This window comes from Mobula birostris, chromosome 25 (genome assembly GCF_030028105.1).
Source record: "Mobula birostris isolate sMobBir1 chromosome 25, sMobBir1.hap1, whole genome shotgun sequence".
Taxonomy (NCBI): Eukaryota; Metazoa; Chordata; class Chondrichthyes; order Myliobatiformes; family Myliobatidae; genus Mobula; species Mobula birostris.
In genome coordinates this window covers 14,361,412-14,385,242 of record NC_092394.1, presented here as the reverse complement: position 1 = coordinate 14,385,242, position 23,831 = coordinate 14,361,412, and the positions used below count along the sequence as shown (strand labels likewise).

General features: G+C 43.4%; 1 protein-coding gene across 1 annotated transcript in view; it reads left to right on the top strand.

The window, feature by feature from the left end:
* Window positions 1–23,189, top strand: part of mnta (MAX network transcriptional repressor a) — a 180,635-nt gene extending 157,446 nt beyond the window's left edge. The window contains exons 5-6 of the mRNA XM_072243618.1: window positions 3,744–3,936; window positions 13,710–23,189. Of these exons, the coding sequence (XP_072099719.1) occupies window positions 3,744–3,936; window positions 13,710–14,413 (897 nt within the window). The 3' untranslated portion in view covers window positions 14,414–23,189. The remainder of the gene's footprint in view (window positions 1–3,743; window positions 3,937–13,709) is intronic.
* Window positions 23,190–23,831: the final 642 nt, after the last annotated feature.

The following is a 23,831-nucleotide window of genomic DNA, read 5'->3' as shown; positions in this document are numbered from 1 at the left end:
CTGTAGACTTTTCTGTTCCTGGGCACTGGTGTTTCCATATCGGGCCGTCATGCAACCAGTTAGGATACTCACCCCTGTGCATCTATAGAAGTTTGTCAAAGTTTTAAATGTCATGCCAAATCTATGCAAACTTCTTAAAAAGAAAGGGAGCTGTTGTACCTTCTTTGTAATGCCAATTTTGTGCTGGTCCCAGGACAGGCTGAGCATCTTAAGATCACACAAGGCCCTGAATAAGTGCCAGCGGGAGTTCAACTCTTGCTCGTTAGGCACCTCTAGTAAAAGAACGTTGTTCCCACATTAGTCTTGTCAGCCGCCTCTGACTTCACAAAGCTGTACTGAGTTCCAGCCATCTTCATCCAGAGGCACCACTAAGAGATAAAGCTGAAGCAAAATCTTCTCACATTTGTTCTCTGACATCCTTGAAATTGGATTGGAGGTGGATCAGAATCGGGTTTAATATCACTGATGTATGGCATGAACTTAGTTGTTTTGTGACAGCAGTACAGTACAATTCGTTAGATAAAAACTACTGTAAGTTATAGTAGGAAATATATAACTAAAAAATAAACAGGTAGTACAGAAAGAGAGCAAAATAGTGATGTGTCATAAACACGAGAGATTCTGCAGACGCTGGAAATCCAGAGCAACTCGCAGAGGATGCTGGAGGGGCTCAGCAGGTCAGGCAGCATCTGTGGAAATGTTTCAGTCTGAGACCCTGAAGTCCTGAAGAAAACTAGTGACGTGATCTTCATGGGTTCAGAATGTTGAGGGCAGTCCTGGGCTTGGAAGCCAGCCTGTACTTGTGGGACCAGAGGGAGGGAGCAGAGGTGATGTGGTTATGTTGCTTGTGTTCTGTTTTGTTTAGCTGTGTTCTGTATTGTACTGCCCAGCTTTGTGAACATGCTGTTTTGGTGCCAGAATGTCTGATCTGAACCCCCAGCACATCCTTCGCTGTGTTGGTTGTTAATACATTTCATTGTACGGTTTCATGTACTGTACTTGTGATAATTAAACCTGGATCTGAGTGGGTGCGTTCAGGCTCCTGTATCTCCTCCCTGATGGTAGTAATGAGAAGAGGGCATGTCCTAGGTGGTGAGGGTCACTAGTGATAGATGCTGCCTCTTGAGGCCTCACCTTTGATACATTGGGATTGCATCGTCTGTACTTAATGCAAGAAGCTGTCAGAATGAGAATAGTGTGAAGGACAGTTATACGAGCACAGTGTGCTGGTATTGAAGTGGTGTGTATATATATTATCAGCTGTTATGTAATTTTCAAAAGCAGTAGATTGCATCTCCTTTAGCTGAGATTATATTCACAGCACACAGAGTGAGCATGCAAAGTAAAATAGAAGACACCAATCCGTAACATAATGTAATGGCTCCGTCTGTCTAAGTAGACAATGGATGCGCCCGGTTCTCTGGGTCACAGACCTGGGCGATGAATATGGAGATCCTGGGCTGCCCAGACATCAAGATCCCCCTCTTGGCCTTGCGAATGTGGTCCAAAGGAATGCGAAGCAGTACATTTGGCATCAGCTTGGCTGCAGGAGCTGCCAGGAGGTGATGTGATACGTCATCCAACCACCTTCAGGGCTCCACTCCGGATTTGTGTACGGTTTACTCCTTAGCCTTCTCTTCTCCCGAAGATACCCACAAGGCAGTGGGGTCCGTAACCCTGGCTAGGGGCCAATACCAGCATCAAGAATAATTGGACAAGCAAATGAGCTGTGTGGGGCTTAGAGGAGAAGAGTCCAGTTGCTCGACTCAGTCTGCCACCTCTTTCTGTTATCAATCCAATTGGAAATAGAAATGTTGCGATTGGTGATGTCAACTGTACTCATTGCTTTGTATGGATGACGTAAGTGTTCATTTTGAAGGAATTTGCTGAAGAGAACCTAAACATGTTCAGGTGTGGGTTCGTCAACCAGCAAATGGGTTGGTAGTTCAGTAGGAGGTATAGGAATTGGTCCAGTCTCGTACACAGTTAGGAATTGGTCCAATCACATGCGTGATTAGGAATTGGTCCAATCATGTACGCAATTAGGAATTGGTCCAGTCACGTATACAGTTGAACTAATTTCTGTACTCCCCTCTCTCACCTAACTCCAACACTTTTGGAAAATCATCGTGGAAGGGAAAGGTTTAGATCGGTGGGGTGGGGGGGTCTCAAGGTTTTTTATGCCATGGGCCCCTACCATTAACCAAGGGGTGCGTGGACCCCAGATTGGAAGTCCCTGGTTTAGAGGGTATATGGGGCACGCAAATCGGAGAAGATTTGATGGGCATCTTGTCAATATGGTTGAGTTGCACCAACAGGCTCATTTAAGAAATCAGAATCAGCTTTATTATCACTGGCATATGTTGTGAAATGTGTTGTTTTGTGGCAGCTGTACAGTGCAGGACTTAAAAATTACTGTTAAGTTACAATGAACAATGTAAAAGAGAGATAGTGATTCAGTGTTTATGAGTTGGTTATGGACAGTTCTGAAATCCATTGCAGTGGGAAATGAATAAACAATCGACGATGCTAGAATAAAAAGGTAGGGGGAGGGGAATCTATTCATTTCCGTATATTCATTTCTATAGATACTGCCTGACCTGCTGAATTCCTCCAGCATTTTGTGTGTTTTATTCTATGTCTCAATGCTATAAGGCTGCACCAACCCTAACCCCATTGTCAAGTCTTATTGTGCTCATGTAGAAGTGTTTGAAAATGAAAGACTTTTATCCTTCCTGTCTGCTGTTGGCTTTATTGATTCAGATATGTCCAGGGTTTGAATCTTTCTGTTCTTGTTTTTTTTTTGGGGGTGCGTGGCTTGGTTTATTCTTGAAGATTTGCAGCAAAACCAGGAATTTTGTTTGTTTAATGGATGATCAAGATGCATTGACTTTCAGGCTCCAGGAAGCACGACTTAATTCGCATTGTAGAAACAAACACATACAAACCACTTCAGACTTTACCTTTAATTAAGTCTCAATTTATTCATGCAGTTGCAAACATATTTTAGTCTTTCACCCAATTTCTAGCCGCAATCTTTCTCTCCACTGTCAAAGCATTGATCACAGATTGGTAACATTGGCTAGTTGTCTCATGTATTTAATGTTTCAGTAGTATTTGAGTAATTTTGTAAATGTATTGTTTGATTCAGCATTCTTCTTAATTTAAATAATTAATTATGGTGTTATATGTAAAAATAATGAATTGCATTCGTGATATGTGTGCTCCTCGCTTAAAGTGAACACAAAATTAGACTCACATTTCGACTCTTTTGTTTTCCTTTCAATTAGTGTAATGTTTCGGAGTTACAAAATGTAACAGGTTGTCTGTTTGGGCACTCTGAGACGTGTGCATGGCAGTCTTAAAACAAAATGCAAATTCCACATAATTGACATTTATAGTCAGTACTGTGTTTTACTGCTGGGGTAAAACAAAATCCAGTTTAAACTTTGGAAGGATACAGAGTTCTTTAGATTGTTGCTTATCAGTTAAAACTGAAAATTTAAACCCTGGGTGTAATCCAGGTTTTCTGGCCGCCCTCGTACTGAAGGAGGGTTTCTCATTCTTCCAGACTTGGCCAACGTCCCATTTCTCCCAGCTTAGAGAGGTTAATGCCGGCACTCTGGAGTGATGAGTTCAGGTAGAGAAAAGCCACCTTCATTTGAACCCATCTCACCAGTCCTTGGCTTGTTCCATCTTGAGTAAGCACATCGTGTGACCCTTCTTATCTGATTTGTTTCTAGACTTTAAAAAGGAAAGAGAAGGAATATGAGCACGAGATGGAGCGCCTTGCAAGAGAGAAGATTGCCTACCAGCACCAATTAGCAGAATTGAAGAAGGAACTAAGCCAACGGATGGACATTCTTGAAATTGATCGCATCCTCCGCCAAACTGTGCAACTGGAGGACGACCAGGGTTCTACCTCAACCGCGTCCGGTAAGACATGGGTCAAGGGACGAAATGTCACGGCAGGCATTTCGTGTGGGCCTGCTGAGTCAACGCTGAGCTCGCAAAGCTGTTATAATAGGCTTTGCTTCCAAGTTCCCGCAGCCGTACAGGGCAATTAGCTGCCAGAACGGGAATGAATGCTGGAAATCAGAAATAAGTATGGAAGGTTCTGCAGATCAAGTGGCTTCTGAGGGAAAAGATACAGTTGACATTTCAAATCCCGGGCCTGAAATGGTAATTCTGCTTCTCTTTCCACAGATGCTGCCTGACCTGTTGAGTGTTTCCAGCGCTTTCTGTTTGTTTACTAGTTTCTGGTTTAAGGAGAGGCAGTACATGTAGCCCTTCCCCCACCCACCCATCTTCCCTTCACCTGCCAGCTTGTACACTTTCCCCTTTCCCCACCTTCTTTTCCTGGCTTCTGCCTCCTTCCATTCCAGCCCTGATGAAGGGTCTCGGCCTGAGACGTCGACTGTTTGTTCTTCTCCCTAAAGGAGCTCATGCAGCATTTTGTGTGTGCTGCTGTACAAGCAGATAGGATGACAAAGAAGAGATGCAGCATGCCTGCCTTCATCGTTTGGGGGCATTGAGTATCAATATTGGGAAGTAGGATTGCAGCTGTGGAAAGCTTTAGTCGGGCCACATTTGGAATGCTACGTGCAAATCTGGTTACTACACTGCAGAGGAGATGTGGAGGCTTTGGAGAGGAGACAGAAAAGATCCACCATGATGTTGTCTGAACTTGAGGGTATTAGTTACTGTATAAGGTTGTTACAGCCAGGGGCGGTAATGAGGACGAGCTCCCATTACCTATGAAATGCTCCCGATGGCGTGCGCCTCAAATAGCCTCTGACAACCAAGTCCAGATCCTGGCCTTCGCGTGTGGCTTAGCTACTCAGCCCAGCAGAACTGTTTCTACTGACAGGAGATGGGCCAAAGGTGGGCTACTGGCACCTTAAGACCAGTTGCTTTGGGCAGATGGGGCTCGTCAGCTGTAGTTGGCAGCTCATCTAGGAGAAGGAAATCTCTGATCTCAAACCTCCACTGCCTTGTGGCTGTACCCACTCATGGGGAAGGCTTTGGGAGTAAACCACAAAGAAAAAATCCGGAGCAGGAGTCTCTAAAGCAGTCTTACATTGAGTTCCACACTGACTGGCAATTCTACAACGAAGCTGGTACCAAACTGTATCAGTCTCTGCTGTTCCTTTGGGTTCATCAGATGCATGTGGAGGGGGAGCTTGCTACATGGGCAACAGCTTGCTCTCCATATTGCACTGCCTTGGCTTGCATATCTAGGGAGTTAGGATACAGCATCCACGATCGACCCTGACTGACGGAGGCCTGCGGATAAACCTCAGCTACTTTCTCTGGAGTGTCAGAGTCTGAGGGGCAACCTGATAGAAGTATATGAGATTATGAAAGCTTTTCGATAGATCAATAGTCAGAATCTTTTTCCAGGGGTGGAAATGTCAGATAGTAGAGGCCTTAAGATTAAATTAAGAGGGGAAAGATTTAAGTGGGATCTAAGAGCCAAGTTTTATCATGCAGAGGGTGGTGGGTCTATGGGATGAGTTACAGAGGGTGGTGAGTCTGCGGGATGAGTTGCAGAGGGTGGTGGGTCTATGGGATGAGTTGCAGAGGGTGGTGGGTCTGCGGGATGAGTTGCAGAGGTTGGTGGTTCTATGGGATGAGTTGCAGAGGGTGGTTGGTCTATGGGATGAGTTGCAGAGGGTGGTGGTTCTATGGGATGAGTTGCAGAGGGTGGTGGGTCTATGGGATGAGTTGCAGAGGGTGGTGGGTCTATGGGATGAGTTGCAGAGGAAGTGTTAGAGTTGGGTGTGGTTGCAATGTTTAAATGACAGGTACATCGATGGGAAAGGTTTTAAACAGGAGTTCCCAACCTGGGGTCCATAGACCCCTCCGATAATGGTAGGGGTCCATGGCATGAAAAGGGTTGGGCATCCCCGGTTTAGATGGATATGGGCTAACTGCAGGCAAATTAAGTCTCAGGGATCAGGGATCAACTTTATTTGCCATATATTTACATGTATGAGGAACTAGCCAGGGTGCGTTGGTCAGGGTGTGACATGCAACAAAAAATCAACATTCAACTATTATAAAGAAGATAAAAAAATACAGGTTTAAGACAGGAATATGGAATAAAATGTGCATAAACACATACCTGCCAGCAATACCAGTATTTATAATGTCAACAGCATTATAAAAAAGTGGTTTCAAGTGTTTACACAGCAGTGTAATGATGGAGTGTAAGAGGTAGAGGGGGACTAACTAGAATAGTTGATTAGATTAACTGCGGGGGGGGGGGGGTAGAAACTTTTCAGGTGGTGTGAAGTTTTTGCTTTAGTAGCTCTATAGTGTTTTCCAGAAGAGAGCTTTTGGAAAAGGTAGCTTGCAGGGTGGATAGTGATCCAGTGATTTTTTTTTTTCCTGCGTGATTCTTTGTTCTGGACACACACCAGTCCTGCAATGATAGTCGATTCCAGCCAATGACCTTTTCTGCTGAGCTGACAGTTCGCTGTAGTTTTCATAAATTGTGAGGGGATGCTGCGCCAAACGAGGCATTAACGGCTGATTTCAAATTTCACGACATATGCCCGTGATATTAAGCCTGTTCTGATGTGCCAATGCTCTCTATGAAGGCAGTGTAGACTTGCGCCAATATGTTTTGGGGAAGGTGGAACTTTGCCAACAGGAACGCACCTTGGTTAGCATGGATGAGTTGGACCGAAGGCCCTTTTTCCACACTCTATAACTCTGAGTGCTATTTCCATGAGGGTGCAACAATAAATTCAGCATTTTCAGAATACCAGCCTTTCCTACTTGTATTAGACCTGGCCAGTTCTAATGAGTCCTCAAACTGTAGCAGTCATTGTCCATGGGTACTGCCTGACCAACTGAGTGTTTTTAGCGTTCCTGTTTAGATTTTCTGTGCTTTGTATCTCTCATTGCCCAGCAGCACACACACAAAATGCTGGTGGAACTCAGTAGGCCAGTCAGCATCTATAGACCATAAGACCATAAGACAAAGGAGCAGAAGTCGGCCATTTGGCCCATCGAGTCTGCTCCGCCATTTTATCATGAGCTGATCCATTCTCCCATTTAGTCCCACTCCCCCGCCTTCTCACCATAACCTTTGATGCCCTGGCTACTCAGATACCTATCAATCTCTGCCTTAAATACACCCAATGACTTGGCCTCCACTGCTGCCCGTGGCAACAAATTCCATAGATTCACCACCCTCTGACTAACACATTTCTGTTCTGAATGGGCGCCCTTCAATCCTTAAGTCATGTCCTCTCATACTAGAAAAGGGATAAACAGTCGACGTTTCTGGCTGAGACCCTTCATCGGGTCTCTGGCTACCTATCTCTGGCTCTCATAATTTTATATTCTTCTATCGGGTCACCCCTCAGCGCCTGGCACTCCAGAGGAAACTATTCAAGTTTGTCCAACCTTGCCTTGTAGCTGATGCTCTCTAATCCAGGCAACGTCATGGTGAACCTTTGTTGTCTGTTCTCTAAAGCTATAGTGTGGCAACAAGATTTGCACGCAGTACTCCAAATGTGGCCCAACCGAAGGTTTATATAGCTGCAATCTTACTTACTAATGTTAATACTCAAATGCCCCCAAGTGCTGAAGGCAAGCATGGCATTATTTCTTCTTTACCACCCTGAATACTTCCCCTTTCTCTTTTCTGTCGTCTCCTCCTGCCTGTATCTTCCCCAAGCAGTTCGGCTATGACTAACAATCCATCGCCACCCTCTGTCAGCCCCATCACCACTTTTGTGCATCACTTGGCCTCAAGGTCTCCACCCTATTACAGACTTCCCCTCTGTTCTCTACACCACGCCCTCTCCATGTTTGTTTTCTGACTTTCAGGTGCGAGGCCATCAACCCAAAACATTAATTCTGTTTTTTTTTTGTCCACAGATGCTGAGTATTTCCAGCATTTTCTGTTTCTACCATTGGTATACTTCCACTTTCAATTACAGATAGTAAGATAAAGAACAGAAAAGGGCCTTTCGACCCACTGGGTCTGCACTAACCATTGAGCACCCACCTACACTAATCCCAGTTTTATTCCCCTCCCCCATCCACTTCCCCATCAACTACCCATGGGTCCTACCACTTATTTATAAACTAGGGATAATATCCAGGAACCAGTTAACCTTCCCTCTTGCATTGTCTTTGGCATTGGGGGAGGAAACCAGGGCATTCGGAAGAGACACACGTAGTCACAGGGAGAATATGCACCCAAGGTCAGAACTGAACCAGGGTCACCACTGCTGTGTGAGGTGGTAACTAAACTCACTGTACCACTGAACCGGTTGTGAATGCAATTAGATTCAGTCCCTTTTGAGGAGCAATGGAGGTTACTTAAATTTAAAGAAGCACTAGTCAAGTTTGTTAGAAAGGTGGCAGGGGCCAGAACTGACCAGGTTCATGTAAGTATACAAAGCTAGTTGCCTCCTTTTTTTTTATTGACATGACGTGCCTTTTGTGGAGATTGTCATGACAACCAGCTTGGATGACTTGGAAACAGCGGAAGATTTTTAAATGAGTTTTCCTGAAGGTTATTTATTAATGTATTGTGCTGCAATTGTGCAGTTCTTTATTTGCTAACAGGGTGTGGAATTTATTTTTATATCTCTTTTATTATGGAAGGGATGACTCTATGAAATGTATACACATTGCCTTTTATATTAAGCATTCAATTGTACAATTATCAATATGGTGTCTTGCAGGTACTTATTATAAAATCTTGGAAATGAATTATAATTATAATTCACATCCTTCCCTTAACCTCTGGTTTCCCTGATGTGTGAGTGATGTCCACAATTCTCAGCAACTTCTTGCTGCTTTGGGTAAAGCAGTTGCCATATCAAGCTGTGAAAATGAATTATAATTTCCTTCATTTGTTCCTATAATTAATAAAAATTATACTAATTTAATACAATTTAATAATTTAATCATATAATTTGTATGATTTAAGAAAGGAATTTATATTATAAAATTTCTATATTAGGAATTTCAATAAACAATAAATATGCAAGGTTTTCATAAAAAGAAATATTCAATAAACAAAAATGAATTGTGGAATTTTTAATTTCTAATTGGAGTTTTAAAATTCTGTAATTCATTTTTTAAAGCATTAGTAACTGTATATTGGATCTTAAAAAAATTATTTCTCCTTTCCTTTCATTAAGGAAAGTATTTATAGTTTATTGACATACAGTGTGGAACAGGCCCTTCTAGCTCTTCGAGCCACGTTACCCTGCAGCCCCCCAATTTAACCCAATGACCAATTAACCTACTGACCTCTGCATCTTTGGACTGTGGGAGGAAACTGGCACACCCGGAGGAAACCCAAAGGGAGAATATTCAAACTCCTTACAGTCAGCGGCGGGAATTGAACCCAGGTCGCTGGTACTGTAAAGTGTTGTGTTAACCACTTCGCTACTGTGCCACCCTATAATTGCGGTTTTAGTCCTCACACCTGTTCATTCATTCAGTGAGATCCCGACTGATTGACGGTTAACTCTATCTTCCTATTCCACCCCTTCCCCCCTTTTTCCTTGATACCTTTCGATTATACAAAAAATGATCACCTTTGGATTTCAAATTAACAATCCCACCTATCATGAGATGTCCCAAGTTTCTGCCACATTATGTGAGTGGATATCGGAATCTGGCTACCTATGCCAGGCCCAGGGGGATCAAACTCTGTTTGTTGGGTGTGGGTTGGCTTGTGTGTATATGCTGGTCAGAGTAGATCGTGTTCTATTGAGATAGCTCAGTACGTTGTCCAGATCAGAATGCTAAATTGCATATTCAAAATGCTCATGTTCATGGTGTTGAACAGGTCAGGTCAGGAAATGATCTCAAGCCCTTGGGCTGAAGTCAGGTTAGGATTGGCTAAGGTCATGTTGGGTCAGATGGTAGACTCTGCTTCCTAGTCTTGCCTATATTGCAAGAAAAGATGTGATAAAAGAAATATGAGACGGGGGAAATAATTTCCCTCATATTTCTCATTGGATATGTCCTTGCAGCGTAAAAGGAGATTTTGGAAACATTGTTCACATCTCTCTGGTTTCCATGACATGCTGGGCAATGTTCAGAGTTCTCAGCAATTTCTGACTGCTTTGGGCAAAGCGGTTGCTGTACCTAGCTGTGATGCATCCTGATAGGATGCTTCCTGTGGTGCATCGACAAAAATTAGCAAGGGTCAACAGAGACGTGCCTGCACGGGAATGGCACAGTGCGAGGCCTTTAGGCTCAGTTGATTCCTGTTAATCCCATGAATCAGTACAAATTGCTCTCTTCCCCCGCTCCCACCAATAAACCGACCATCACATCATTGTGATGTGGGAGGGAGCCAGGGATTTGGGGGGGGGGGGTACCCTCGCTGTCACAGGAACAATGTACCTACAGACAACATGTAAAGTCGGGATTGAACTGCAGACCCCTGGAGTTGTGAGACCACAGCACCGTCTGCTGTGCCCCTTTCACAGGTTGTGTATGTTCATTATTATGATTCTCTGTTCCTGATTCAACAGCACGTCAGACCAATTCCTGCAGGCAACTTGGACGGGTATTTCCATTGGAAATGTTTGAGAAGGCATGAGAAGAACATAGAGTTATAACACAGAAACAGAACCTTTGTCCCAACTCATCCATGTTGATAACCTGAGCTAGTTTTGAACCCTTCTAAACCTTTCTCATGCATTTCTTTGTCTAAATGCCTTTTAAACATTATAATTGTACCTGCCTCTCTCACTTTGTCTGGCAGCTTGTGGCACACACATACCGCCTTCTGTGTGATGTGGTGGCCCTGTTTTTCATCTGTATCTACCCCCTCAACACCTCTCATCCTTTACAACCTTTGCAGAGGAAGCTTCTCCCAAATGCAGGGCCCTGAGTTCATTTATTCATAATGTGCCCTGCCATATGATGCTGGGTAGTCACGGTCTTGGCCAAGAAAGTTCTTGACAGTTTTGTTTTTTTACAGAAGTGGTTTGCCATTTCCTGCTTCACTTTATACTTTATTGTCGCCAAACAATTGGTACTAGAATGTACAATCATCACAGCGATATTTGATTCTGTGCTTCCCGCTCCCTGGGTTACAAATATTAAATATTAAAAATAGTAAAAATAGTAAAAGTTAGTAAATATTAAAAATTTAAATTATAAATCATAAATAGAAAATAAAAAAATAAAAAGTAAGGTAGTGCAAAAAAACCGAGAGGCAGGTCTGGATATTTGAAGGGTACGGCCCAGATCTGGGTCAGGATCCGTTCAGCAGTCTTATCACAGTTGGAAAGAAGCTGTTCCCAAATCTGGCCGTACGACTCTTCAAGCTCCTGAGCCTTCTCCCGGAGGGAAGAGGGACGAAAAGTGTGTTGGCTGGGTGGGTCGTGTCCTTGATTATCCTGGCAGCACTGCTCCGACAGCGTGCGGTGTAAGGTGAGTCCAAGGACGGAAGATTGGTTTGTGTGATGTGCTGCACCGAGTTCACGATCTTCTGCAGCTTCTTTCGGTCTTGGACAGGACAACTTCCATACCAGGTTGTGATGCACCCTAGAAGAATTCTTTCTACGGTGCATCTATAAAAAGTAGTGAGGGTTTTAGGGGACAGGCCAAATTTCTTTAGTTTTCTCAGGAAGTAAAGGCGCTGGTGGGCCTTCTTGGCAGTGAACTCTGCTTCGTTGGATCAAGTCAGGACAGTTGTGATATTGACCCCGAGGAACTTAAAGCTTTTGACCTGTTCCACTTGCACACCACCAATGTAAATGGGGTCGTGCGGTCCGCTACTCCTTCTGAAGTCAACAACCAATTCCTTCGCCTTGCTGACGTTGAGGGATAGGTTATTGTCTTCGCACCATGCCACCAGGTTCTTAATTTCCTCTCTGTACTCAAACTCATCATTACCCGAGATACGGACTACAATTGTTGTGTCATCAGTGGCCAATGGTGGCCAGTGCTATCATGTTTGCTGTTGTGTGCTGGGGCAGCAGGCTGAGGGTAGCAGACACCAACAGAATCAACAAACTCATTCGTAAGGCCAGTGATGTTGCGGGGATGGAATTAGACTCTCTCACGGTCTGTTAAGAGGATGCTGTCTAAGTTGCATGCCATCTTGGTCAATGTCTCCCATTCACTACATAATGTACTGGTTGGGCACAGGAGTACATTCAGCCAGAGACTCATTCCACCGAGATGCAGCACGGAGTGTCATAGGAAGTCATTCCTGCCTGTGGCCGTTAGACTTTACAACTCCTCCCTTGGAGGGTTAGACACCCTGAGCCAATAGGCTGGTCCTGGACTTATTTCATAATTTACTGGCATAATTTACATATTACTATTTAACTATTTATGGTTCTGTTACTTTTTATTATTTATGGTGCAACTGTAATGAAAACCAATTTCCCCTGGGATCAATAAGGTATGACTATGACTATGACTATCTGCAAACTTATATATTGAGTTTGATGGAAACTTGGCTACACAATCATGGGTGTACAGTGAGTACAGCAGGGGGCTGAGTACACAGCCTTGTGGGGCACCGGTGCTCAGAGTGATTGTAGAGGAGAGCTTGTCCCCTATTTTTACAGCCTGGGTCCTGTCTGTGAGGAAGTTGAAGATCCAGCTGCAGATCTGAGTGCTAAGGTCCAGGTTCCGGAGCTTAGGAATCAGTTTATTTGGAATAATGGTATTAAAGGCAGAGCTTCTCTTTCTTTTTCAATCTTTTTATTAAGTTTCAAAATTAAACATAACAATAATAGTAATGATACGTAGAGATCGGGATTACAATAACAACAGTTAGCATGAACAAGCACAGATTCCAAGTAACAAATATAGTTTAGCCTCCCAATCTCAAGTAACTGACCATGAAAAAGATATTTTATAAAGAGAAAAGAGAAAAAAAAAAGAAAACCCCCTAAACTAAAGAAAAATAACTTAAAAAAACAACAAAGCTTGGGCTACATCGGCTAAACTTATTATTTGTCATTAACTCTGCTCCTCTATATATGAACAAAAAAATTACTACGAAGGTTTCAGAAAGGGTCAGCTTACATCATATGTAAATATTGAATAAATGGCCTCCAAGTTTCTTCAAATTTAACCGAAGGATCCAGAGGACCACTCCTAATTTTTTCCAAGTTTAGGCATGCCATTTCCTCCTTCTGGGCGGTGTTTTTACAAAATGGGTGACCCCAGCCATTGTCAGTACTCCTCAGAGCCCGGTGTCAGGGGTCACATAACCAGGACTTGTGATATGCACTGGCTGCTCATACGACCATCCACTACCTGCTCCCATGGCCTCACCTGACCCTGATCAGGGGGCTAGGCAGGTGTTACACCTTGCCCAAGGGTGACCTGCAGGCTAGCAGAGGGAAGGAGCACCTTACACCTCCTTTGGTAGAAGCATATCTCCACTCTGTCACCAACAAGCGTTGGGGGGGGTGGGGGGGGGTGAAAATTTGTGGAGTTTCTGATTTGCAGCCAGTAGCCCATTGCTTTAGATCTGGTTGGTGCATCCACAAGTTGACTAAGAGAACAGCACACCACAACCAAATGTGGTCCTGTTGTAATTATTATGTGTGTGTGTGGGGCCTTCTTTTAAAAAAAGATTATTTGGCTGAGGGGGACGTCCCATCATCAGGAGAGTAGTGCTTAAAATTGATAGCTTATTTTTTTCCTTTAAGAATGATTGTTTTAACTTTTTCTTTCATCCATTTCAGAGGGTGAAGATAATGTCACTGATGATATCGAAGACACAAGGCCCATGAACACTCTCACAAGAACATCACACCATGAGCTACTCAAGGCCGCTTCTTCTGCTGGCGCCCACCAGCCGTCACTGCTACCCCAGTGCGTGTCTATCCCTCATCAGAAGCAACCTCAGGCCCAGGCACAGCTGCAGGTCCAACCACAGGCTTTAATTCCGCCTCAGACGATAGTACCAGCACAGACTCACCTCGTGACCGCATCGGCGCTGCAGCCGACGGTTATCGCCCACGCCGCGCCGGCCTCCCACGCTTCGGTGATCCACACAGCTGTCAATCACGCCAGTCAGGCGAAGCACGTCGCCCACATTGCGCCGGCCACCAGCAGCTCCGTGCAGCTGACCACCGCTGCTCAGCCCATCGGGCATATCACTGTGCACCCCGCCTCCTTAGGTCACGTGGCACACCTGGGACGGCAGCTGCCTCCCATGTACCCGCAGCCGATGACCGTCAACCAGCCGGTCGTGAGCCATTTGACGCACACCATCACCCACCAGCAAGTGAACGGCACCGCACCTGTTGGCCAGCAGACCGTTGTGACAAAGCAGTCAGTGGGTCCCCAGGTCGTACACCAGCAGATAGTCGGCCAGACCGTCCTGAACCCAGTCACCATGGTAACCATGCCATCTTTCCCTGTGAGCACTTTGAAGCTGGCCTGAACCTGGAGGAGGACCAGGCCTCGAAGAAGCAGGAATTTCAATCTGAGAGAGAAAAGACAAACACCACACGTTTTCCTTGTTACTGCAGTACATTCCTGACAGCATGGGTATGGGTGGGGGAAAAAGTCGATCGGAGAGGGATGGTGTAGTCAGAGTGTCGAACGTCACCAGACTGGCACAGTACAGGCTGCTGATCAGAGGACTCTGATTAACAGCTGTCCTTAGCAACCTTCACGTATGTGCGTTTGTGTGTGTGTGTGCGTGTGTGTGTGTGTGTGCGCGCGCACGTATATGTGGGTGTGTGATTTGTTGGTCAATTTACAGAAAGACATTAGTAAGACTTCTGTGTTCTTTTTCCTCCCTTCCCTGCAACTCAACTCCCTTCTCTCCAGAGATAAAATCTGGGTGGATGTCACCGTGTTTGGACGAGGCATGGAAATGGAGAAAGGGAAGGCGGTTGGGGGGGATGGGGGGAGGTAGTTGTACGAAGGAGGCCTTAGTGGAGTTGAGCTTCACTGGATAGGGTTGGTACACAAGGTAATCAATAGCAAGAAGATGTTGATTCTTCCCAATTAGGTGCCTGTGTGTGTGCGTGGGTCTGCGTGTACAAAGTGAAATGCATGGCCTGGTATAGCCGTGGGGCAGGCCCAGATGTGTCACAGGTCAGAGACCAAACCAGGGTCCATGCCCCCCAGCTTCCTGAATTTATTTTTAAAGTTACTTTATGAGGACCAATTTTAAAAAAATCGTTGCGGTCTTTGCTTTAAGTGCACCTTCTGGAAAATTGACTGCAACGATGGCAACAAACAAACCCACCCAGAATCAGTTAAAAGCCCTGGGCAAGATGACTAGATGCTGGCTGGGGGGTGTAGGGGGGAGGGAGACAAAGTTAATCATATTGTTACAGTCCTGTTGTAGCTGTGTCTGTAGGACTGAGTGGCTTCCTAAGCTTAAAGTGAGTTTGTGTCAATGAACTGTTTAAGGCTGGCATCATTACTGTGTGTGTTATAAATGCAGTGTCTGTTATATGGGGAACTTCTTATTTAAAAAAAAACAACTTTTTTTTTGCAATAAAGATTTCTGCTTTCTTTGATTTAGGCCCAGAATTAGGGTCTGATTTGACTAAAGCCCAATGAATGAACTATCATAGGCCCTTGCCCAATGATTCTTTCTGAAGATTCTGCAGTGATGAAGCCATCACGTTTAAGTATTGTGGGGTATGCTTTACCAAGAGCGTTCAGGTAAATAAAATCCTGTAACTATACTGGAGAGCTTTGTACCCATACTTCGATTTATGTCATTCACACAAAACAGAACCCCAAGTTTAAAGTGAATATGTTATAAATAGACGTCTCAGGTATTTTCATGAATTTCTCAGATTAATTTTTTAAAATCATGGTGAAAATACTCGGAAACGATCTGCTGTGCACTAATCTCATCAAGGGACACAGTGCAGCACTTCAAAACCAGAGCTCGTCTCCTCAGAGTTAATCTTCACAGGATTCTGAATCGGGAGCTCATGATACTCGGTACATTCCGGTGCTGCTGATTTGCTTACACAGGAGAGATCCTGATGTTGTTGAGGAAAGTTGACGTGGAAGATCTGTCACTGCTGTATTCTAGTGATCGGTTTTCTTGGTGCTAGCTCTGGCCAAGGTGCCAGTGCTTTTGTTCCTTTTCTCTAAGATGATGGTTGTGTACCCAGTCCTTAGTTCCACTTACAAAGGCGGCATCTGCTCCAGTTACTCATGGAGTGTTTACTTAATGTAATAGTTAAACTAAACACTCTAATTTTAGCTATTTCTAACTATCACTGGTTAAAATAGTTAAAAACAACTCAGGATGCCGAGATACAGTGCAGGTCGCTGCCAGGGTAGTACACCAAAGCCATAATGTTCCCTGCTACATTAAACTGATGCTTTTTAAATACACACACTGAGTGGCCACTTTATTGGGGACACCTGCTCATTAATGCAATTATCTAATCAGCCAATCATGTGGCAGCAACTCAGTGCTTAAAAGCATGCAGACATGGTCAAGAGGTTCTGTTGTTGTTCAGACCAAACATCAGAATGGGGAGGAAATGTGATCTAAGTGACTTTGACCATGGAATGATTGTTGGTGCCAGATGGGGTGGTTTGAGTATCTCACAAGCTGCTGACCTCCTGGGATTCTTACGCACAACGGTCTCTAGATTTTACAGAGGATGGTGCGAAAAGCAAAAAAAACATCCAGTGAGTGACAGTTCTGTGGGTGCAAATGCTTTGTTAATGAGAGAAGTCAGAGGAGAATGACCAGACCGGTTCAAGCTGACAGGAACGCGACAGTAACTCAAATAACCACACGTTACAACAGTGGTGTGCAACAGAGCATCTCTGAACACACAACGCGTCAAACCTTGAAGTGGATGGGCTACAGCAGCAGAAGACCATGAACATAAACTCAGTGGCCACTTTATTAGATACGGGAGGTACCTAATTAAAACGGTCACTGAGTGTTCATATAATTTGTGCACCTCCTTTAATTCCAGACCATCCGTAACACCACTAGTGTAGGAATTGTTTTCATGATTTTTTAATGCCTTTTACAGAGTGGTCGTGCAATCACGGCAGTGGTGTCTCCCTTGATGGTCTTTGCACTTACTCCACGCCTCTCATAGATAGGAGGTAGGACAGAGGGGATCTCATTCCTCCATTTATACAAGTCACTAGTGAAATGTCGAGGCACTTGACCACTGACTGAGACAGTAATAAACTGCTTCCCATTTGAAGTTTTAAAATAGTTCATCTACAAGATTATACCTAGGATGATAAAACCAGGAATGGGTATAATAATAAAGTTAAGGAATAAAATATTAAAAAAATGCATCGGGGAGGAAACCACGCACTGAAAATTAGGATCTAGACTGTTATATGAGTTAGCTATTATATTTAAGATTATTTGATGCATTGAGCAAAAACTTATTTAAACTAAATTTATTACATTATAAATGAGCACAACTGGGAGAATAATATAAAGAAAGATACAAAACTAACCTAAAACCAGCAAAGCAAATATACATTTCCTTAAGAAGCTGAAATATTACTGGTACTTATGAATGTGGTTCTGGCAAAGAAGGCCTTGTAATTAATTCCACGGCTCATTCCCATTCTGATATGTCTATCCACGGCCTCCTCTACTGTAAAGATGAAGCCACACACAGGTTGGAGGAACAACACCTTATATTCCATCTGTGTAGCCTCCAACCAGATGGCATGAACATTGACTTCTCAAACTTCTACTAATGCCCCACCTCCCCAACATGCCCCATCCGTTATTTATTTATTTATTTATATACACACATTCTTTTTCTTTTTCTCTCTCTCCTTTTTCTCCCTCTGTCCCTCTCACTATACCCCTTGCCCATCCTCTGGGTTTCTCCCCAGGCCTCCTGTCCCATGATTCTCTCATATCCCTTTTGCCAATCAACTGTCCAGCTCTTGGCTCCATCCCTCCCTCTCCTGTCTTCTCCTATTGTTTTGGATCTCCCCCTCCCCCTCCCACTTTCAAATCTCTTATTAACTCTTCCTTCAGTTGGTCCTGACGAAGGGTCTCAGCCCAAAATGTCGACTGTACCTCTTCCTAGAGATGCTTCCTGGCCTGCTGTGTTCACCAGCAACTTTGATGTGTGTTGCTTGTAATTAATAATCAGAAGGCAATCTGGTGCACTCGTTAGTTTTTGGTAAACAAATCCCTTGGGCGTCTAATGATGAATCCTAGCAAAGCGATTGTAGCAACACCACAAGTGGGCTTGATGGTCTTTTCCAAATATCAGTACTTGTTAGATTTTGTAGTGCCAAGTGATCCTGAATCATCCCCAAGTCTCGCAGGGATATAGACGACTGCCACCCAACAATCTGATAAAAGCCGTGTCCAAGACTCAGGAGTGTCCGATTTAAAAATAATATAACTGGCAGCAGAAACAAATAACGTGACCATTCATAGTCATAGTCATACTTTATTAATCCCGGGGGAAATTGGTTTTCATTACAGTTGCTCCATAAATAATAAATAGTAATAGAACTATACAAGGATTCTACAAGTCCTTACAGTATTGGGTCTGGCAGGAGCCCAAATATGATTCATGGAAAATGTACAGTATAGTTTTCAGTCAGGGGTTCCCAACCTGAGGTCCATGGCATAAAGAAAATTGGGAAACTCTAATTAAGGGTGAGATAAACAGATTGTTTAAAAGATGTAAAACCTTTTCTTCCATCTGGGGAACTAGGAGTCATTTCACAATAAGGGACTTCAGTTTCCTGATGATCTAGCTGGGACCATGATTCCATCTCCTTCCAATTATTCTCCAAGATCATAACTTCTCCCTGGCTGAATCTATCCCTAGTCACGTTTCCACAAAAGCAAACAGTTCAAAGTAAATTGAATCATGCAGGAAAATGCAATGTTTGCGTAAATTGAGGTTTATATTGTAGCACGGTGGAGTCAAGCTGTTGTGTGTATTTAAGGCAGAGATTGATAAGTTCCTGTTTGGTAAGGGGATTAAGGGTAACGGGGAGAAGGCAGGAGAAATGGGGTTGAAAAGAAAAATAGCCAGGATTGATTGGTGGAGCAGCCTCAGAGGGCTGAGGGGCCAAATTCTGGTCCTATATCTTACGATCCCACAAACAGGAAACTCAAACTCACCGATTTACCTTTAGTTTTCCCGAAGTCAGTATATTTTTAATAATAGGTGTTGGCCGTTGAGCTTCCGGTTTGGTTGGGGGGGGGGTCATAAATCTACCATCCCTAAAGAATATAAAATCCCATCATTAACACAAATAAGTAGACATAAAAAAATGCCTTAATGCTGCATTTAAAATTAGTGAAAAATAAAATGGGGGGGTGAAATATTTTTAATAAGTTCATCCTTCTGGATTGGTTGGAGTCTTGATCATCCCACCCCTTGCCTTGATCGTCCACTGGAGGAGCACCTGATTCATGGGTCGACCTGGCACTTGAGTACTTCTCCCATTTGCTTGGCCTTACAATTTTATCTTAGAGTTGTAGAACACTCCAGCACAGGAACAGGCCCTTCGCTATTAACTTGCCTTGTCCCGTCAACCTGCACCCTCCATAACCCTCCAATCCACATACCTGTCCTAGTTTCTCTTAAATGTTGAGATCGAACCCTCATCCACCTGTTCCGATGGCAGCTGGTTCCACACTCTCATGACCCTCGGAGTGAAGGAGTTCTCCCTCTTGTCCCCCTTAAACATTTCACCTGTCACCTTTAACCTGTGACCTCTAGTTGAAGTCTCACCCAACCTCAGTGGAAAAGGCCTGCTTGCATTTACCCTATCTATACCCCTCATAAGAACATAAGAAATAGGATCAGGAGTCGGCCATCTGGCCCGTCGAGCCTGCTCCACCATTCAATAAGATCATGGCTGATCTGAAAATGGACTCAACTCCACCTACCTGCCTTTTCCCCATAATCCTTAATTCCCCTACTATCCAAAAATCTATCCAACATTGTCTTAAATATATTTACTGAGGTAGCCTCCACTGCTTCATAATTTTGTATACATTCATATATCCTCTTATTAAAAAGCCAGTTATCAATAACATTAATAAAGGAAACATTGCTCTGAAAGTTATATAAAAACCTCCAGTTTTATTGGTGTCTACCTCAAGGCCAGTCTTCCTACAGAGGTATTCGGGCATCATGAGGTCCTTTGACATTCCCAGTATTTTTCAGTCAAATTATCGTCGATGGTCCGGTTGGTGATGGGATCCAGCACTTTGGATCATGTGGAATATTCCAGCTCTACCCAGCAAAAGTAGTCAGTTCCAATATTTCTTTTAACATTTTCAGTTTGTTATCACCTCACAACAAACTTCCCGATGTGTGTCAATGATTCTGATTCTGATCCCTGATTGGTTTTGGTTGCTCACAGCTCAGCCCAACTCTGAATGCTCATAGGTTTGCAAAAGCCCTGGCCGGCAGCCAGGGGAAGGCATCCTGGAGGATGTTTTTCACTAATTTGGGAGTGATGACACGGCACAGGGATCAACATCAGACTTTGATGCTTGTCTGGTACTGTTGTGTCACCACAGGAATTGCACTTAAAAGACTAAACTCTTGCTGGAACGTGCCTTTCGGCTTTTTCAGGCATTATTTGCAAACGGCGGGCCATGCACATTCCCAAATCTCTGTATACGTCGTCTATTAATGCAGTCGGCCTTGTTTTGCAGCTCGCTGAAATAACACATAATATAACAGTAAGGAGCAGGTCTTACTAAATGTTTATTCTTGATGCCTGCCATTGGGGGTTCACTACTCACCCAGCCACTGTTAGCCCTGTTTAGTTGCAACTGAGGTACTGTTTCTAAAATACTTCCGCATTGAAGTGTGGTGACATTTCAAACGGAAGAAACCATTTTGCAAAACTTATTGGCAGATTTGTTTTCACCACAGTTTCAATTCCCTTATGATCGTACCTGAACCAAATAACCTTGATTAAAGAGAGCTCAAAACGAGATGGTTGAACCCTTTTTAACTGTTTAGTGCAAGGGCCTGTGGATACATAATTGTGCACGTCCTATGTTTTATGTCAATGCTGTTAATGTTCAAATGCACTTATCTGGCTGGCTTTCTGTAAATCTCTGGGGTTCAAAAGTTAACTCTTCATGGACTGAAGACATTATTTCCAAGTAGATTAATTATTCCAAATTTCCCTCTATTTTCCTTTGCAATTAAACTAAATCTTCTGACCACAATTATCAGGCAGCACTGGGGGAGTTGGGGTGAAAGTAAATGGATAAGTGTCCCTCCTCCACGTTGCCATCAGTACCCAACAGTAATGTATGTTTTGTTTGTGTTGTCCAGACACTTCAGCCGTGATATCTTCATGGTCTAGTGGTCTGTTAATGCTTTTTATCTGGGTTCAATCACATGGCGACAGGCTTCCTGAACCAGGCAAGATCTAAAATGATACAGCACCTTTGAGAAATTAGATCTAAAAGTACCAGAATAGGAGAACTGATCTTTTTAAAATCAAAAAAAACATGGTTGGGGAGCTCTGTTTGGTATTTAAGGTAATAAAGAAATGATGATTTCATAATCCCACTTACAACATTATAAAACAATTTTACATCAAAAAGAAAATAAAATAGAACAGGTGGGGGCTTTCTCACTGCAAATGGAAGTGTGGATTTCTGGTTTGTATAGTTTTGTTTGCTGTGGGAAAGGCTACCCAATGAAATGTTCTTATAGAGGAGCTTAGCACTAAAGCTTCATGTTGTTAGTCCGTTGAAGGATGGCGTGGACATTGCACCCCAAAACGTTCACGTGAATTGGGTTGGAACAGCAAAGTCTGAAAATCAGAAACCATGTGGATGCTGGAAATCTGTAATGAATACAGTAAATGCTGGGGAAAGTCAGCTAGACAGGCAGGAGCTAAGAAATGAATAACGTGTCTGGCCTGCTGAGTTCCTCCAGCATGTTTATGTGTTAAACACACACAGAATGCTGTGTGTAACACTCCTGCAGGTTCCAACATCTGCAGATTTTCTCATGTTTATGTGTTACTCTGGATTTCCAGCATCTGCAGAATCTCTTGTGTTTAGGACAGGCCATGTCTGTGGAAAGAGAAACAGTCAACGTTTTTGGCCTGTGGCTGGAATTCTGTACCTGGGATCTATGGACCCCTTGGTTAGTGGTATAAAAAAGGTTGGGAACCCCTGCTTTGCCAGAACTGGGGAAGGGAGAGGTACAGATTAATTTTCAGTAGGCGGGAGGTGGTGGGGAGATGTATAGAACGAAGGTTATGTCCATGATAGAGTGAGTTGAAATGCCGGTTACCAGCACACAGAAGATTCTTGGTCTGTATAAAGTGTTGTTAAAAGAAGTCTGCCTCAGTTCAGCTGTCTACGTTATCTATCTGTGATCTCCAGGTGCTCTCCCCAGTCACGTGACTTGCACCTAAGCTCTCTATGCTTGGGTGATGATGTATTCTCTCAGTCAGAGAGCCACATGCACTGATCAGCAAAGCATAACCATCAGCTGCTTTTATTGCGTTGGTCTCACCAGCTCCAAGCGCCTGGCTTTCCACAACCTGGCTGGAACTGGTCAATTATACTCACCAGAAGATGTCTACCAGGCAGACACATACATTTTTCACCAGGCTGTAGCCAACTGCCATGAGTGTTTTACTGTTCAAACCCATTTAGTACAACTCTTTATCATGATAAGCAGCTTCCACCTGTGATGGGCTTTACAGTCACTGGATTCACAGACTGTTTTGTGATGACAGAGCAGACTCAATGGGCCAAATGGCCTAATTCTGATCCTGTGTCTTAGAGTTTAAATGTCAAAGGAGTTTTTATAAAGAGTATCTGACACCAAAAGCAAACCAAAAAAAAAAGAAATTGACTGGGACTTTAATTGAACAAAAAAGAAAGCAGAATAATTCCCCCCATTAGAGAGACATTACTTTTCTATCATTAATGTTTGTGGTGAATGCCTTCACTGTGCAACAGCTTTTGTTTAAAATATTGAGGGGAAAATGTTTTTAAAAAAAATCTTTCTGTGAAGATTTTTGAAGTGTTTGAATGGACCAGGTGTGTGGAAAAATATTAGTGGATTTTTGTATATAATGTATTTTTACTATCTAGCTGTAATATAATAGCTTTCGTTCAAAAAAATCTCAGTATCAATGTGTATAATATTCTCATATCCATCTATCAAGCAAGATGCACCTTGCCCCAGATACTATAAAATAAAGATACACCTGCACTGACCTGGCTTCTGCAAGTTTGATTCATTTCCGAAGTATGAGGTGATATTAGGATCTTTGCCCTTGCTTTTCTCCATGACTCTGATTCTATTCAGTCTTTTCTCACAGAGTCATGGTTAATACAGTGAAAAACTGGCCCTTCTGCCCTACTCATCCATGCTGAGCCCCTAAGCTAGTCCCGTTTATCCGTGTTTGGTTCTCCAAACCTACCCCACCCATCTACTTATTCAAGTGTCTTTTAAATGTTGTTCTGTACCTGCCTCTCTGGTAGCTTGTTCCACTTACCCACCACCCTCTGCATGTAGAAGTTAGGGTCACCATAGTAATGTTGTGGTTAGTCATAGTCATACTTTATTGATCCCGGGGGAATTGGTTTTCGTTACAGTTGCACCATAAATAATAAATATAATAGAACCATAAATAGTTAAATAGTAATATGTAAATTATGCCTGTAAATTATGAAATAGGTCCAGCACCAGCCTATCGGCTCAGGGTGTCTGACCCACCCGCGACGTGATTACAGCTCAGAGTGTCAAGAGTTCAATTCCAACACCGTCTGAAAGGAGTTTGTATGTCTTCCCTGTGAATGTATGCGTTTCCTAAAATAGTCCAAAGTTGTACTGGTTAGTAGGTTAATTGGT